Below are 14,918 nucleotides of genomic sequence, written 5' to 3'. Positions count from 1 at the left end.
ATCCAGGTCTCACTCACTCGTTGGCAGAAACAGAAAACTTTACACTAATGCAGCACAGCGCTTCTCATGCACAAAGCGAATGATGTGCCACTGTCAGTAACAAAAGGTTTGGTTTACAGCTCTACAGAAACATGCAGAGCAGTGTGTTTCCGTCTGGCTCAGTGGGTAATTAAGTTCTGTGGTTTAGTGGATGATTGAAGTGATGGTGGTGTTGGTTTGATATTCAAGGAAGTGGGAGGTGGGTGTCTGGAGAAAGAAGTGGGAGTTAAAGGAAGCAGTAAGTGAGTTGTGCTGTAGCCTGCCGAAGTCTCCCTGAGGATACTTCCCACACACCGAGGATATAAAACACTCAGGCTTAAGGTGATCGAATCGCTCCACACAAAAACTCCGCTGGAGGTAACTGTAAATATTGAGCAGCATTTTAAATAACAGAACTAATGAATAACAATTAAAGCAGCCTTCAAGATAAAATGAATGAAGGCGGGACTTCCCAACGTTCATGGGGAAAGCTTCACGTGGGCTCGCTCCACTGATGCTGCCCAGAAGAAGCCACTGAGCCAAGAAAGTGGAGACTTTCCTCAACAGACAACTGTTATTTACTGTTAGCACACACACACACACACACACACACACACAGAGGACCAGGCACTCAGCCAGCGCAGTAATCGTCCTGTTATTTATTTGTTGTGTGGACACGAAGGAGCCAGCTGGAGCAGAGAGAAGAGAGGCCCACAGAAATGAATGGAGTCAGGATTTTACCACCTCCTCAACACTGAATCACATCAGGAAAAGACCAGAGTTACATCACCTGTGTGTGTGTGTGTGTGTGTGTGTGTGTGTGTGTGTGTGTGTGTGTGTGTGTGTGCGTGTGTGTGCGTGTGTGTGCGTGTGTGTGTGCGTGTGTGTGTGTGTGCGTGTGTGTGTGTGTGTGCGTGCGTGTGTGTGTGCGTGTGTGCGTGTGTGCGTGTGTGTGTGTGTGTGTGCGTGTGTGTGTGCGTGTGTGTGTGTGTGCGTGTGTGTGTGTGTGTGCGTGCGTGTGTGTGTGTGTGTGTGCGTGTGTGCGTGTGTGTGTGCGTGTGTGTGTGTGTGCGTGCGTGTGTGTGTGTGTGTGTGTGTGTGTGTGTGCGTGCGTGTGTGTGTGTGCGTGTGTGTGTGTGTGTGTGTGTGCGTGTGTGTGTGTGTGTGCGTGCGTGTGTGTGTGCGTGTGTGCGTGTGTGCGTGTGTGTGTGCGTGTGTGCGTGTGCGTGTGTGTGACAGGATGACAGCAGGTGGGAGTGCTGTGAGGAGATATCAGAGCGACTTTGCTTTCTGCCATGTTTAACGATGCCTTATCTCCACTTTCCTCTGTCTCACCCACGCCCATCAGACCACCACTCTGATTGGTCTGCTGAAGACAGCTCGTCTCCTACGGTTGGTTCGTGTAGCCCGAAAACTGGATCGCTACTCAGAGTACGGTGCGGCTGTCCTCTTTCTTCTCATGTGCACCTTCGCCCTCATCGCTCACTGGCTGGCCTGCATCTGGTACAACGCCATAAACTGACGATTCACATTAGATTCAAACTGTGTGTGAGTGCAGAATCCATACAGCAGAGATACTTTTCTCCTCCTATTGATGACCCTGACGCAAAATTCATGCAAAATCTGAAGGAGCGACGGGCTGTGAGTATGGAACTGGTATTCTACGACTGATATAAAAGGCCTTGAAGTCATACAACAAAATATTTCTATTGTAAAAGTGCAGCGATCAAATTAGAGAGCAGCTGAGTAGATGTTTAGACGCGATTACTGATGGTGACGGCTTTTAAAAGCCAACAGAGCCTTTTCTCTGCTCTAACACACCTGCGTCTGCAGGATGCTACTGATTCCTCACATTGCACTGCTTTGATCTTGTTCTGCTTCTCCCCCATCTGCTCCACAGTTCGGTAGCTGTAGTGGGTTTTTGTTTTAGTCATAGCTGTGTCCTCAATGATCTGTCAGAGCTTGTCTTGCATAAAAAAATGCTGGTTGATTGAAAGGTGATGGCAGGAAGGCAACAGCGTGCTGACGAGCTGTGTAGCTGTATAAGATGCTGCTGCACCATCATGCTTCCTCCTCCAGACTAACCAACTGCACACACTTTGGGTGCATTTCTTCGTGGAATATAATGTTTGCTGTCACGGAAAATGAAATGAAACTTGCTCCAAGATGATATTTGGAGCGGTTCTATGCCCACGTGGTACGTTCCTGAGCAGATTTCTGTTGTGGATCTTCACTGCAGAGCTGGCTTTCAGTCCACACTTTCTCAGGAAGGAAGACAGTGTTTGCTAAGAGAGTACCTTCTCACTTTCAGCAGCAAACTGGCACCAGTGCAAGTAACAGCTGACTTTTGGATAATTAGCTTTTGCTTTGAATAACTTAAACTACAGTTGTGTGAGACAGAAAGCTTTGACTCTGTCCCATGTGCCTGTGCTGTCCCGTGTTCCCACAGTGAGCCCTCGTGGCTTTTGCCTGTCTGTTCCTGAACTGCGAGTTACTTTCCCCAGTTCTGTGATAATTGCTCAACGTTACATCTATTGCCCCTTCTGTTTGGATCCACACTCTGCACAGCTCATCTTAACTGTGAGGCCTGTGGAGTCTGAGATGCAGCTCGTGTTAACACACATGTGAGTGCTCCGAAACGACCGCAGTTATAAAGGCCGCTGCACTTTCTGATGATCCTTTAATCAGGTGCACCTGGCTCCTAATGAGCCCAAACAGCCGCATCAACCAACAACTCAGCATCTTCCAAAATGATCACTGGCAGCAGAGCAGGTGTCAGATTAGCAGCAACCACTGAGGGAACGTGCACTGCAATTGACTGCAATTTTGATCAGTTTTTCACATTAGAAGATGAATATTTATCAGTTGTACTCCAACCACAGCAGTCTCATTTTTCATCTCTGCTGTATGAAACTGATACAAACGTAAGGTGATTTTTATGATGCTGTATCGTGACATTTTTGTAATGCTGTTTATTTTTTACCAGGTATGCAATCGGTAGCGTAGAGCGGAACGGTTCGATCGGCTGGCTCCACACTCTGGGCGACCAGTTAGGGAAACACTTCAATGGTTCCATACCAGGTACTAATGATCACGTAATATAATAAACAAACTGGTGGCACATGAGTAATCTCAGTGTAAAATTAGTGCTGTTTCTTAAATTTGTAAACTCTGTAACATATCGCATTATTTCACTAGTTTAGTGTGTAAACACACAGCAGACCCAATGACTGCACAGTACCCCGCTGCAGCTTTGCAGCTCGCAGCCACACGCAGCGACAGTGGTGCGAGCACAGACTTTAAGCCGGCGAGGCGTGATTGCGGATGCCGCTCAGGTGCGTCCACCTCCTTTGCAGCGGCACTGCAGACCACGCCCACCACAGTCTGTTACTGTCACTGTCTTGGAGCAACTGAAAGCCTCAGGGATTAATGAAGTATTCTGATGATCTTACCTGTAATGGGAGCTCAGTTCTGTGCAAATGACCGATAATAAGTCAACCCTCCGGTTACATTCTGCTAAATGAATATCATTGAGTATTAGTTTAGGTTATGTCAGCTTCCTGGACACTGTTGAGCTCCAGATGATTTGTAACCTCTCCACACCAGGTTCAGGACCTTCCATCAAAGACAAGTATGTGACAGCGCTGTACTTCACCTTCAGCAGTCTGACCAGCGTGGGATTCGGAAACGTGTCCCCCAACACCAACTCTGAGAAGATCTTCTCCATCTGCGTCATGCTCATCGGATGTAAGTCATGTACAAGCAGCTGTTTAAAGCCTTTAGACCAGAATAAAGGAAAGTTTGCAACAAATATGAACGCCACTAATAAAATGTAGTTCATTGTTATTAATCGGTAACAAACCTACAACAGCAGAAATAGCGTTCATAAGGGCAGTGTGTGTTACAACGTGTATTTCACCGACCTCAGAGACGGAGAAGCCCTCACCCTGCGTCACTATAGAGAAAGAAGTCTGCAGTGCTTCCTGAGTGCTTTAATGAAACCAAACCACAGAATAACAAGCAGAATGAGTCTAGTCTTCATAATTTACTCTTAATAACATTTGAATGTAACTAAATATGCAAACACTTGTATATACAACCCTACTGATTGTGTGTTTCCATGCAACAGCTGCAAATCCTGTTCAGGTTTGTATAACCAAAGTAAAGAAACACTCGTAGCAGTTAAAGAAGGTCACTTTGTTTCTTTTTTATTATTGCGGGCTGCCTTCCTCCTCCACACAGTTTAGCACTTCCTTGGCCTGACAATGACCCGAGACTTGTAAAATGTCCATTGTTTAAGGACAGTCTTCTGCAGGATGTGTGCGATGAAATCACAACGACCACTGCAAAATCTGAAGCCAGAGATGGGTCGCGTTCACTCTGACACACACACATGCAGACATTTGCATACACACTTCTTTACACACAGCGTTTTTCAGTGGTTGATGTAGACAGTGATGGGAGCTGACAGAGGTGGGGAGGTTAGCAGCATCCAACATGACAAACAGAACAAAGCAAAGACTCTCATGAAGGATACGATACAAACTCTCTGTCCTCTGCAGCCAAAGCCCTTTGAGATGAGTCAACTTCCTGCTGCAAGAGCGTGGTCAGGGGTCAAAGGAGGGGGCGGGGCATGTTTTGATTGGTTTTTGTTACTCTGAATACAAAGTCTGCAAATGATCTGAATGTGCTGCAGTCATCCGGCTCAGCGAATGACATTATACATAATGGTAGGTGGAGTAAGACTGGCTATGATTTGTGGGGCGCTCCTGCCAACAGCATCAGAACCGGACCACAGAACAGTTAAACAAGCTGGCATCATGTGGCCAGCCAGCTGTGTGAGGGCTGCACCTGGTACCAGGATGCACTATGGGAAGAAGGCGAGCTGGCAAAGGCTTTGGCAAAGTCTTGCTGGGAAACCCTGGGTTTGGGGGGATGTTTGGTCCTGTCATCCATGTGGATGTTACTTTGGCACCTACCTAACCATTGTTGCACGCCACATACACCCTTTCATGGAAACGGCATTCCCTGATGGCCGTGGCCTCTTTCAGCAGGATAATGCATCCTGTCACGAAGCAAAACTTTTTTAGAACAACAAGAAGAGCGACCCATGGAGGCCCCACCTCACAACTTCCAGGACTTCCAGAGAGCAAAGGAAACCCCGCACATCCAAACGGTCTCATCACTGTATGAACGCTGCTCTAGCTCCATACTGTCTGTTAATGTGTGTGTTTTTTCTCACTGCTCCCATTTCCAGCCCTCATGTACGCCAGTATCTTTGGGAATGTCTCAGCCATCATCCAGCGGCTGTACTCCGGGACGGCCCGCTACCACACCCAGATGCTGAGAGTCAGGGAGTTCATCCGCTTCCACCAGATCCCCAACCCACTCAGGCAGAGGTTGGAGGAGTACTTCCAGCATGCCTGGTCCTACACCAATGGCATCGACATGAACGCTGTGAGTACTGGTCCTCACACACCCAAACCCTGGGAGGGTACACTCTCTCGTGTGTGACTACACACAGCGTTTGAGCCTGCGTTGTACGCTAATGGGACGATTAGAAAGCGTTGTCTCGGCGCGCATGCTTGATACGGTCAGAGAAAATAAGAATGCTGCGTATACGCACGGGACACAAGCAGGGCTGCGAGCAAGCTTTGCAACATCCTGTCAATTTGTTCACATGCATGAAGCCTAATCTGCACGTGTTCATCACGTCGTGCTGCCAGATGTATTTTACACATATTAAAGCGTGAGAGGAGAGATGTTCATTTTAATGTGTTTTATCAGCAGAGTAGGAGAATGCACTTTGAAACAAGCTGGAGCTTTGACACCCACGGGCACAGTGAGTCACATGCGAACACAAACGCAGCACTTCAAAGGTGCGCTGTGCATGCCCACCTCAGCCTGAACCTGCGAGTGTATTGGTTCACATGTTGCTCTGTCTGTAGCAGTGTCACCGGGGGTTTCTGACCTAAAGTGACACTGGGGGGAAACAGTGGTGCAGCCGTACAGGGACATCTGCGGATGCACGTCACCTGTAATGTTACTTTCTGCATGCTGTGTGTGGTTTAACCAAAAAAACTGTAGACGTTTAAAAGTCGCCTTTGCACTGTCTACAGATTGTAAGCTCATAAGTATATCTGCTCATAACTTCATCCAGCATCTAAATTAATTGTCAAACCTACCAGTCGGAGCCCAACCAGCAGCCCATCGTTGGCTGTGTAGTCGTGGACGAGCACAGAGGAGCTCTGTTTGGGTGCAAGTCCCAGTGCAAACATAACGCTCCATCAGTGCTGTTTCATTTCAGCGTAATGAGTAAGTCAGTGAAGTAGAGAGGAATCAGGTTTGCTCATCACCCTGCTCGGCCCCTTTCTTCTCCCCACGTCGTGTTACTCTCTCGAAGGCCCGGTGAAGTAGGCTGGATTTGAGCTTGTTTACCGTAGTCATTATTATGATTGTGTGGAGCAGACTTTGTCAGCCTGCCTCCACAGTTAATCAGCTGTGACCTCTTTCATTCACGAAGATGGGCGAGAATAACAACGCAGCTCTGATGTGAAGCTGAAAGCTGCAGGAGCGCTGAGATCAAAGTGGGAGGAAGGAGAAAGAAACGAGTCTGTTAACGTTAATCAGGGAGAAGCAGCTCTGTTTTGATGAAGTTGTTTCTTTTGCCGGTGGATAAACAGGTTTAGGGCGCAGTCGTTTTTCACACGGGGCCAGGTAGGTTTGGATAAATGAAATCCTCTTTTAGAAACAACATGTTGCATTTATTTGGTTTGTCTTTGTCTCATATGTAAACCTGCTCTGTTCATTCAACTGTGACAAACATACACGAAGCAAAATCTAAGAAATCAGAAAATAGCAAATGACTAAATCACTGAGCACCTCTCATGTTTTCAGTTTGGCTTCTTTTAGTTTGCTGCTTACATTATGAGAATTATTTGCAGCAAAGTCCATTTTTTATGTGACAGAGAGAATCGTATCCATGTTATTACCCCCTCGCCCTCTGTGGCAAGAGGATATAAATAAATGATAAAGAATAAGTACAAAGATATTCATGACGGCAGACCTGCCCTATGAAATCCTGCTTTAGTATCCTGTGTTCCTACTGTAGGCACAGCTGACACAGCAAGAATATGTTTGTTAATCACAGATGGGACACGATTTTTTACAATACTAATTAAGAAAGTTCCAAAAAAAAGATATGAGGCCTATGAAGCAGTCTTTTTTTGCTGGCTGCTGTTTAAAATCCATCCCTCCATCCACAGGGTGGGAGGGGCTCTTTAACATCCACAGGGTGGGAGGGGCTCTTTAACATCCACAGGGCGGGAGGGGCTCTCTTTAACATCCACAGGGCGGGAGGGGCTCTTTAACATCTAGATCAGATTCTGTAATAAAGCGAGCCCTTCCAACTGTGCAAAGGAGGAAAGAACAGTAATTTACTTATTGTGAAGCTTCAGATCTTTCCTTCCTCAGTCACTCTCTTTATTTGGTGGTACTCTGTTAATGCTCACCTACTGCATGCTCACCAATACTGAAAGAGACTTGCCAGCCACAGTTGTTTGTGTTTGCTCGTGGAGCTTCGACTTCCTTTAGCAAAACTTTTTAAATATTTATCCTCGTTCAATCAAAACTCATTGACTAGACTCTCACATGCCACAGCCACAAATTAAGTGTGGCTCTGCTCTTGTGTCATGAGAGGTAGCCCACTCATTTTTGAATAAACTGTCTGTCACTCCTCCAGCTCGGCCATGCCTCAGCTTCCAAGTTGCAGCCAAACAGTGTTAAATGGCCTCTTAGTTTACACTTTTTTCATGTGAAGGAGAATTTGTAAGGAGTCTGTCATGGTTACGTGGTCAAACAAATATGAATCTCTGTCTCTCTTCCACAGCATGTCTTTTATCCTGTCTTCCTTCTCTCATTCCAACCAATCACAGCAGATGGCCCCGCCCCTCCCTGAGCCTGGTTCTGCTGGAGGTTTCTTCCTGTTAAAAGGGAGTTTTTCCTTCCCACTGTCACCAAAGTGCTGCTCATAGGGGTTCATATGATTGTTGGATTTTTCTCCGTATGTATTATTGTAGGGTCTATCTGACAATATAAAGCGCTGTGAGACGACTGTTGTTGTGATTTGGTGCTGTATAGATAAAACTGAATTGAACTGAAATGACCTCAGGTAAAAATGATCCACAAACAGTGACGTAGTAGCTGTTAGACACAAGATAACACAGATGCTTAGCAACCTTGCTTTTATATAGGACTGTAGCATGAGCCAGTTGGCAGCCGGTTGAATCAAGTGTCCTGCTGCAAACAGACATGTGACAGATCAGTGAGGATTGATTGCAACATGTTGCCAATCTCTTGCAGTTGAGTTGGACTGCAATTGTTTGGATACCCAGGTTGGCAACTGGCTGTAGTTGCCAAAGGATGAGGCAGACAGAATAGAGAAGTGAGTGTTCTCAAAGATCACACCATTGCTCTGCAGTCATAAACACCAGTGCAGCAGTGCTTTGTGCTAAATGCTAACATATCCTAATTTAGCAAGTCTGCAGGCTAACACTTGTTAATTAGCACTAAATAAAAGCTACAGCTGAGCCTGATGGAAACGTAACAGCTACCTGGGTATTGTCATGAATCGCTGTGTGGCAGGCAAGCAGGAGTGGTGGACCCAAAATGCAGAACTCAGACACGGAAGTGAAACTTAAGGCGCAGCTTTGTTGCTGGGAAAAACCTCGTACAAACTAAACTCACCAAAAGACAAACAAAAGTCTGAACAGAGGAACCAAGGACTGAAACACTAAACTGGAGCAGGAGACCAAACACTAGGAACATAGAAGCAGAACACACAGCTAGTTGAGGGTACGACGCGACACTGACACAGAGAAACACAGGGCTTAAATACACAGACGGCAGTAATCAAGGGATGAGAGACAGGAGGGGAACACACCTGGGAGAAATCACAGCTGACGAGACAGGGGAAGCGTAAACTGAGCACACTCACATACGACACAGACCTTCACAATAAAACAGGAAACTCAGACACATGGAACCAGACAAGACGTTGAACTAAACAGATTCACAAACAGATGGGGTGACACCACAGACAGAGACACAGACTCAAAGGCAGACCAAATATAACACACAGAACTCAAACAATAATAATCATCATCATCATAAACTAGAAAATGATAACTAAAAGCGCTGGGTCACCGACCCAGGACCATGACAGGTATAAACAGATCACAGCTGCTAATTATTATTATTAATCATAAAAATGATCACAAATGTATCCATGTCATTTTTCAGTGACTCAGTAGGAGCCATATACACGCAGCACCACCCACTTGTTGAATATTAAACATCTGCATGCTTTATAGATGCAAGAGAACTGAAGGTATCGTTTGTGTTGTGTTCCTGATGCTGTAATAGTTTCAGGTTGGTTTCCTCTCCGCACACTGAAACACTGAGTTTAGGCTCCAGGCTGCTGCTCTCTGCCTATTCTCAGGAGGTTAATGCTTATTGAAGGCAGCCTCAGAGAGCAAGTGGAGACGTACCTCCACTGCTGATGCAGATGATGTAATCTGCCTTTGTGTTTATATTCTCTGTTGTGCATAGATAAGGTATTTGGGGTCTTTGAGGACAGAGGCCTTTGTACTCTCTAACTATTGAATAGCCAAAGTTACACTTTTTCCTATATGGGAGTTGTTTTCAGTAAAAAAGACGCCACAAACGATATCACAACAACAAACAGAGCCTTGAAACAGTTAAGAGGCTAAAGCTCCCTGAAATGTGATAAAAGATAGAAAGAGGTTACAAACAGGGCTGCTTAGCATACCTTTATTGGGAAATAAGAGAGAGTCAGATGAGGATGGGGAGAAATGGGCAGCGGGAGATAAAGAGGGAGCCCAGCGAAGGCTGAAATGAAGAGCGGAGCTTGAAATGGATGAAAGTGAGAGAAATGGTGAGGGAGAAAAGCAGTGTGGGTGTTCTAGGTGCAGTTCAGCTCTGTGAAGTCAGCCAGGGAGCTACAAGAGAAGCCCAGAGTCTGCTGCTCAGAAACAGCCTTCCACGCTCGCAGTGAGCTCATTAAAATTTCACCAATTCTTCATATTAATTACACTCTGTGGGCCTGCTGACTCTGTTCCGATATGCCCGCTGAAATATAGTTTGAAATCATTTGCACTGTAGTTCAAAAACAAGAGGAAAGAAAATCAATGCAGAGGCCCTTCCTCAATCAGTGCTGCTCACGCTCGTCTGATACGTGGAGGTTAAAAGTGGGAGGGATTGAGTTCATGCTGGGATGTCTCTGAGGCTTAGAACCAACTTCTGATAAATGCATAGATAGTTTAGTTTTGTCGTGTTCATTTGTGGAGTGGGTAATAACAGTAAAAGGCTAATGTCCCGTGAGTGTTTCCCACTAGGGATGAAGGTGATAAAGACAGTAAAGGCTCCTCTTTTTATTATTCCTTTCAAGGTTCCATAATCTGTGACATTTATGTGACATTTGCTTTATGTTCTGAACTTGACATATCATTCAGTCGCTGCTAATAGCGTCTATCATAACCTCGTGCTCGTCCTTCCTCCCACCTCTCTTCTTCTCTTGCCTTCTCCTTTCTTCCTCCTTCTACTTTACCTTCCTTTCGCTCTTTATTTTGCATCTTTTTATCGTCTACTTTCATTCACCTCTTCATTTTCCTCGTGTCTCCCTGCTTCTCCTCCCCAGGTGCTGAAAGGTTTCCCTGAGTGTCTCCAGGCTGATATCTGCCTCCATCTTAACCGGACGTTGCTGCAGAACTGCAAGGCTTTTAAAGGCTCCACGAAGGGCTGCCTCAGAGCGCTGGCCATGAAGTTCAAGACTACCCACGCACCCCCGGGTGATACGCTGGTCCACGCTGGCGATGTCCTGACCGCCCTCTACTTCATATCCAGGGGATCCATAGAGATACTGAGAGGAGACGTGGTGGTAGCCATCTTGGGTAATGAATGAGGATATTCATGCTTCACTGACATCTGTAGAGAGAGGCAGCGTGACAACAGCGATAGCACAATGTTTATTATGAGATCAGATCACACTCAAAAAAGCAGTGTTTCACATTTGCACGTGATGCAAGCCTAATTGTACACGTGATTAGGAAACGTGGATACATGGAATATCGAATATCGTCCATTCCAGCAGATCCCAAAGGTGCTCTGTTGGATTGAGATCTGGTGACTGTGGAGGTCATTTACAGCACAGTCACATCTTTGTGACGTGACACGTCACCCTGCTGGAAACAGTCATCAGTAGATGGGCACACTTTGGTGGTCAGCATCAACAGTAAATCAAGCCGACACTACTGCATGACCAGCAGCAGCCTGACCATTGATAGGCAGGACGGATCCATGTTTTCATGTTGTTCATGCCAAAGGGCGTCACAGCAGAAATCAAGACTCATCAGACCAGGCTTCATTGTCCCAACCTTCAAATGTCCAATTTTGGGGAGCATGTAAAGAGTAAAGTGTGTCTTCAGTTTGCTCTTCTTAGTCGACAGGAGCGACACCCGGTGTGGTCTTCTGCTGCTGTAGCCCTTCTGCCCTCTTCTGCTTCATGTTGTGCTTTCAGAGATGCTCCTCCGACTCACCCAGACGACCTCCAATCGCTGGAAATGTTCTCTTTGTCTGTAAACCCTGGAATAGTGTGGGGAGAAATGGCAGCAGAAATACCGGCCCACCAACAACCATGTTGTCACCAATGTTCCCTCTAAGCTGGCACATCTCTGCACACAGAAAATCTGTGTTGCGCACAAAAAAAATCTAACCTGAATTGAAATTAAAATTAATACTTCAACAATCCTGTTCTGCAGTGTTAGTCAGTGACTGGCTGCTCCTGTATGGGATCAGAACGATGCCGCCTTATCCCACAGTCCAGCCAATGATGCGATTCACATTCGTATATACGAAGCTAATCAACATGGTTGACAGGCTATGACAGCGTCCTTATGTGCCGGTGTTTTAGCAAAGCGGCTGATGTGGAGTGAAGCCACGTTAATGACAACGTGCACAGCCATTGGAGATGTGAGCAGGACAGACGGAACAACTGACGGGAAAAGTGTGGACTTTATACCAGTTTTTAAACTGTGTTGATCGGCCACGTAAAACCAGAGTTATGATAAAATATCTGCAATGTTTGTTTTTCTTCCTGAATACTGTCGTTGTTTATATTTACTGCGGGAAGAAACGGTAAAAACGGCGTTTTATAAGGAAAACGCTCGAAAGCCTGTGAGCAAAAACAAAACCAAAGAAACCCCACCCTTCGCATTGGTCGAAAAATGTACCATGTCGACCAATCAAAAAATGATATGGCAACATGGCATCTAGTTGTTAAGAGACGGGGGAAGTTTTAGGAGTGACGGCGTGTTTGAGATGTGAGAGATTTGAGACGTTTAGCACAGATCTTGTGTAGTTAGTGTGTAGTTAGTGTGTAGTTAGTGTGTAGTTAGTGTGTAGTCAGTGTGTAGTCAGTGTGTAGTTAGTGTGTAGTGAGTGTGTAGTTAGTGTGTAGTTAGTGTGTAGTCAGTGTGTAGTTAGTGTGTAGTCAGTGTGTAGTTAGTGTGTAGTGAGTGTGTAGTCAGTGTGTAGTCAGTGTGTAGTCAGTGTGTAGTCAGTGTGTAGTTAGTGTGTAGTCAGTGTGTAGTCAGTGTGTAGTCAGTGTGTAGTCAGTGTGTAGTTAGTGTGTAGTCAGTGTGTAGTTAGTGTGTAGTCAGTGTGTAGTTAGTGTGTAGTCAGTGTGTAGTTAGTGTGTAGTTAGTGTGTAGTTAGTGTGTAGTCAGTGTGTAGTTAGTGTTTAGTCAGTGTGTAGTCAGTGTGTAGTTAGTGTTTAGTCAGTGTGTAGTCAGTGTGTAGTTAGTGTGTAGTCAGTGTGTAGTTAGTGTGTAGTCAGTGTGTAGTTAGTGTTTAGTTAGTGTGTAGTCAGTGTTTAGTTAGTGTGTAGTCAGTGTGTAGTCAGTGTGTAGTCAGTGTGTAGTCAGTGTGTAGTTAGTGTGTAGTTAGTGTTTAGTTAGTGTGTAGTCAGTGTTTAGTTAGTGTGTAGTTAGTGTGTAGTCAGTGTGTAGTCAGTGTGTAGTCAGTGTGTAGTTAGTGTTTAGTTAGTGTTTAGTTAGTGTGTAGTGAGTGTGTAGTTAGTGTGTAGTCAGTGTGTAGTTAGTGTGTAGTCAGTGTGTAGTTAGTGTGTAGTCAGTGTGTAGTTAGTGTGTAGTTAGTGTTTAGTTAGTGTGTAGTCAGTGTGTAGTTAGTGTTTAGTTAGTGTGTAGTCAGTGTGTAGTCAGTGTGTAGTTAGTGTGTAGTCAGTGTGTAGTCAGTGTGTAGTTAGTGTGTAGTCAGTGTGTAGTTAGTGTGTAGTTAGTGTGTAGTCAGTGTGTAGTTAGTGTGTAGTTAGTGTGTAGTCAGTGTGTAGTCAGTGTGTAGTTAGTGTGTAGTCAGTGTGTAGTTAGTGTGTAGTCAGTGTGTAGTCAGTGTGTAGTTAGTGTGTAGTTAGTGTGTAGTCAGTGTGTAGTCAGTGTGTAGTTAGTGTGTAGTCAGTGTGTAGTTAGTGTGTAGTTAGTGTGTAGTTAGTGTGTAGTCAGTGTGTAGTCAGTGTGTAGTTAGTGTGTAGTCAGTGTGTAGTTAGTGTGTAGTTAGTGTGTAGTCAGTGTGTAGTTAGTGTGTAGTCAGTGTGTAGTCAGTGTGTAGTCAGTGTGTAGTTAGTGTGTAGTTAGTGTGTAGTCAGTGTGTAGTCAGTGTGTAGTTAGTGTGTAGTCAGTGTGTAGTTAGTGTGTAGTCAGTGTGTAGTCAGTGTGTAGTCAGTGTGTAGTCAGTGTGTAGTTAGTGTGTAGTCAGTGTGTAGTTAGTGTGTAGTCAGTGTGTAGTCAGTGTGTAGTCAGTGTGTAGTTAGTGTGTAGTTAGTGTGTAGTCAGTGTGTAGTCAGTGTGTAGTCAGTGTGTAGTTAGTGTGTAGTCAGTGTGTAGTTAGTGTGTAGTCAGTGTGTAGTCAGTGTGTAGTCAGTGTGTAGTTAGTGTGTAGTCAGTGTGTAGTCAGTGTGTAGTTAGTGTGTAGTCAGTGTGTAGTTAGTGTGTAGTCAGTGTGTAGTCAGTGTGTAGTCAGTGTGTAGTTAGTGTGTAGTCAGTGTGTAGTCAGTGTGTAGTTAGTGTGTAGTTAGTGTGTAGTGTAGTCAGTAGTGTTGTTGTGTGTCAGAACAATGAGGCGCCTGCTGAGTGTTACAGGTGTTACAGCAGTGACACATCTGCTGCTGTCAGGCCTGCAGGTATCAGGCTGTTGTTCTCCTTCATCTCATAGTGGACACAAATTATTTTTTGGAGCGGCACAAATAATTTGTGTGGCATCAGATTTGATGCAGAACAGCTGATTGTTCTGTAAATAGTTTGAAATGTTTGTTTAAAAAACACCTTGGCTGCATTTAAAAAAATAGCTGCAAAAAACTTTGTTGTTTGCAAAACTCAGTAACTTTTTTGAAGAAGTAACTATATAATTAATTGCCCAACATTGGTCATTGTTTACTGTATTTGCAGACAGAGTTACAGACTCTCTCCCAGACCACAGACTCATAATACAGTCAGAGCAAAAAACAGAAAGTTGTGCTTTCAAAATTGGAGTTCAAGTTATTTTTACTGCCAATAGTGTTAACATGCTACAGGTCAATGACTAGTCTAACATAAATGCTGTAATTTGATTATTTTAATAAACATGTAACTTGGATGGATTGGATGCTGGCGTGACCACAGTGCACACGTCTGCTGTTGCTCACAGTGGTCCAAGGGACGCTCAGGGAGTTTGTGTGTTCGCTCAGACACGTGAAACATTAGAGGGAACGTTGGTTGTCACGTGCTGATGCTCGGTTAAAACCTCAGCAAGTCGTCTTGATCACTGCTACC

The 14,918-nt window shown here is 45.1% G+C and overlaps 1 protein-coding gene across 2 annotated transcripts in view; it reads left to right on the top strand.

Annotated features, from left to right (window-relative positions):
- Positions 1 to 14,918, top strand: part of kcnh2b (potassium voltage-gated channel, subfamily H (eag-related), member 2b) — a 120,910-nt gene that overhangs the window by 95,387 nt on the left and 10,605 nt on the right. For both annotated transcript variants that reach the window (XM_085467455.1, XM_085467456.1), the window contains 5 exons: positions 1,367 to 1,521; positions 3,005 to 3,099; positions 3,625 to 3,765; positions 5,276 to 5,475; positions 10,736 to 10,988. In XM_085467455.1, coding sequence (XP_085323581.1) covers positions 1,367 to 1,521; positions 3,005 to 3,099; positions 3,625 to 3,765; positions 5,276 to 5,475; positions 10,736 to 10,988 — 844 coding nt within the window. The remainder of the gene's footprint in view (positions 1 to 1,366; positions 1,522 to 3,004; positions 3,100 to 3,624; positions 3,766 to 5,275; positions 5,476 to 10,735; positions 10,989 to 14,918) is intronic.

This window comes from Copadichromis virginalis, linkage group LG9, assembly GCF_057382275.1.
Source record: "Copadichromis virginalis isolate Kocher_CV1m ecotype Utaka linkage group LG9, C_Virginalis_male_GT1.1, whole genome shotgun sequence".
Taxonomy (NCBI): Eukaryota; Metazoa; Chordata; class Actinopteri; order Cichliformes; family Cichlidae; genus Copadichromis; species Copadichromis virginalis.
This window is presented reverse-complemented; position numbering and strand designations above follow the sequence as displayed.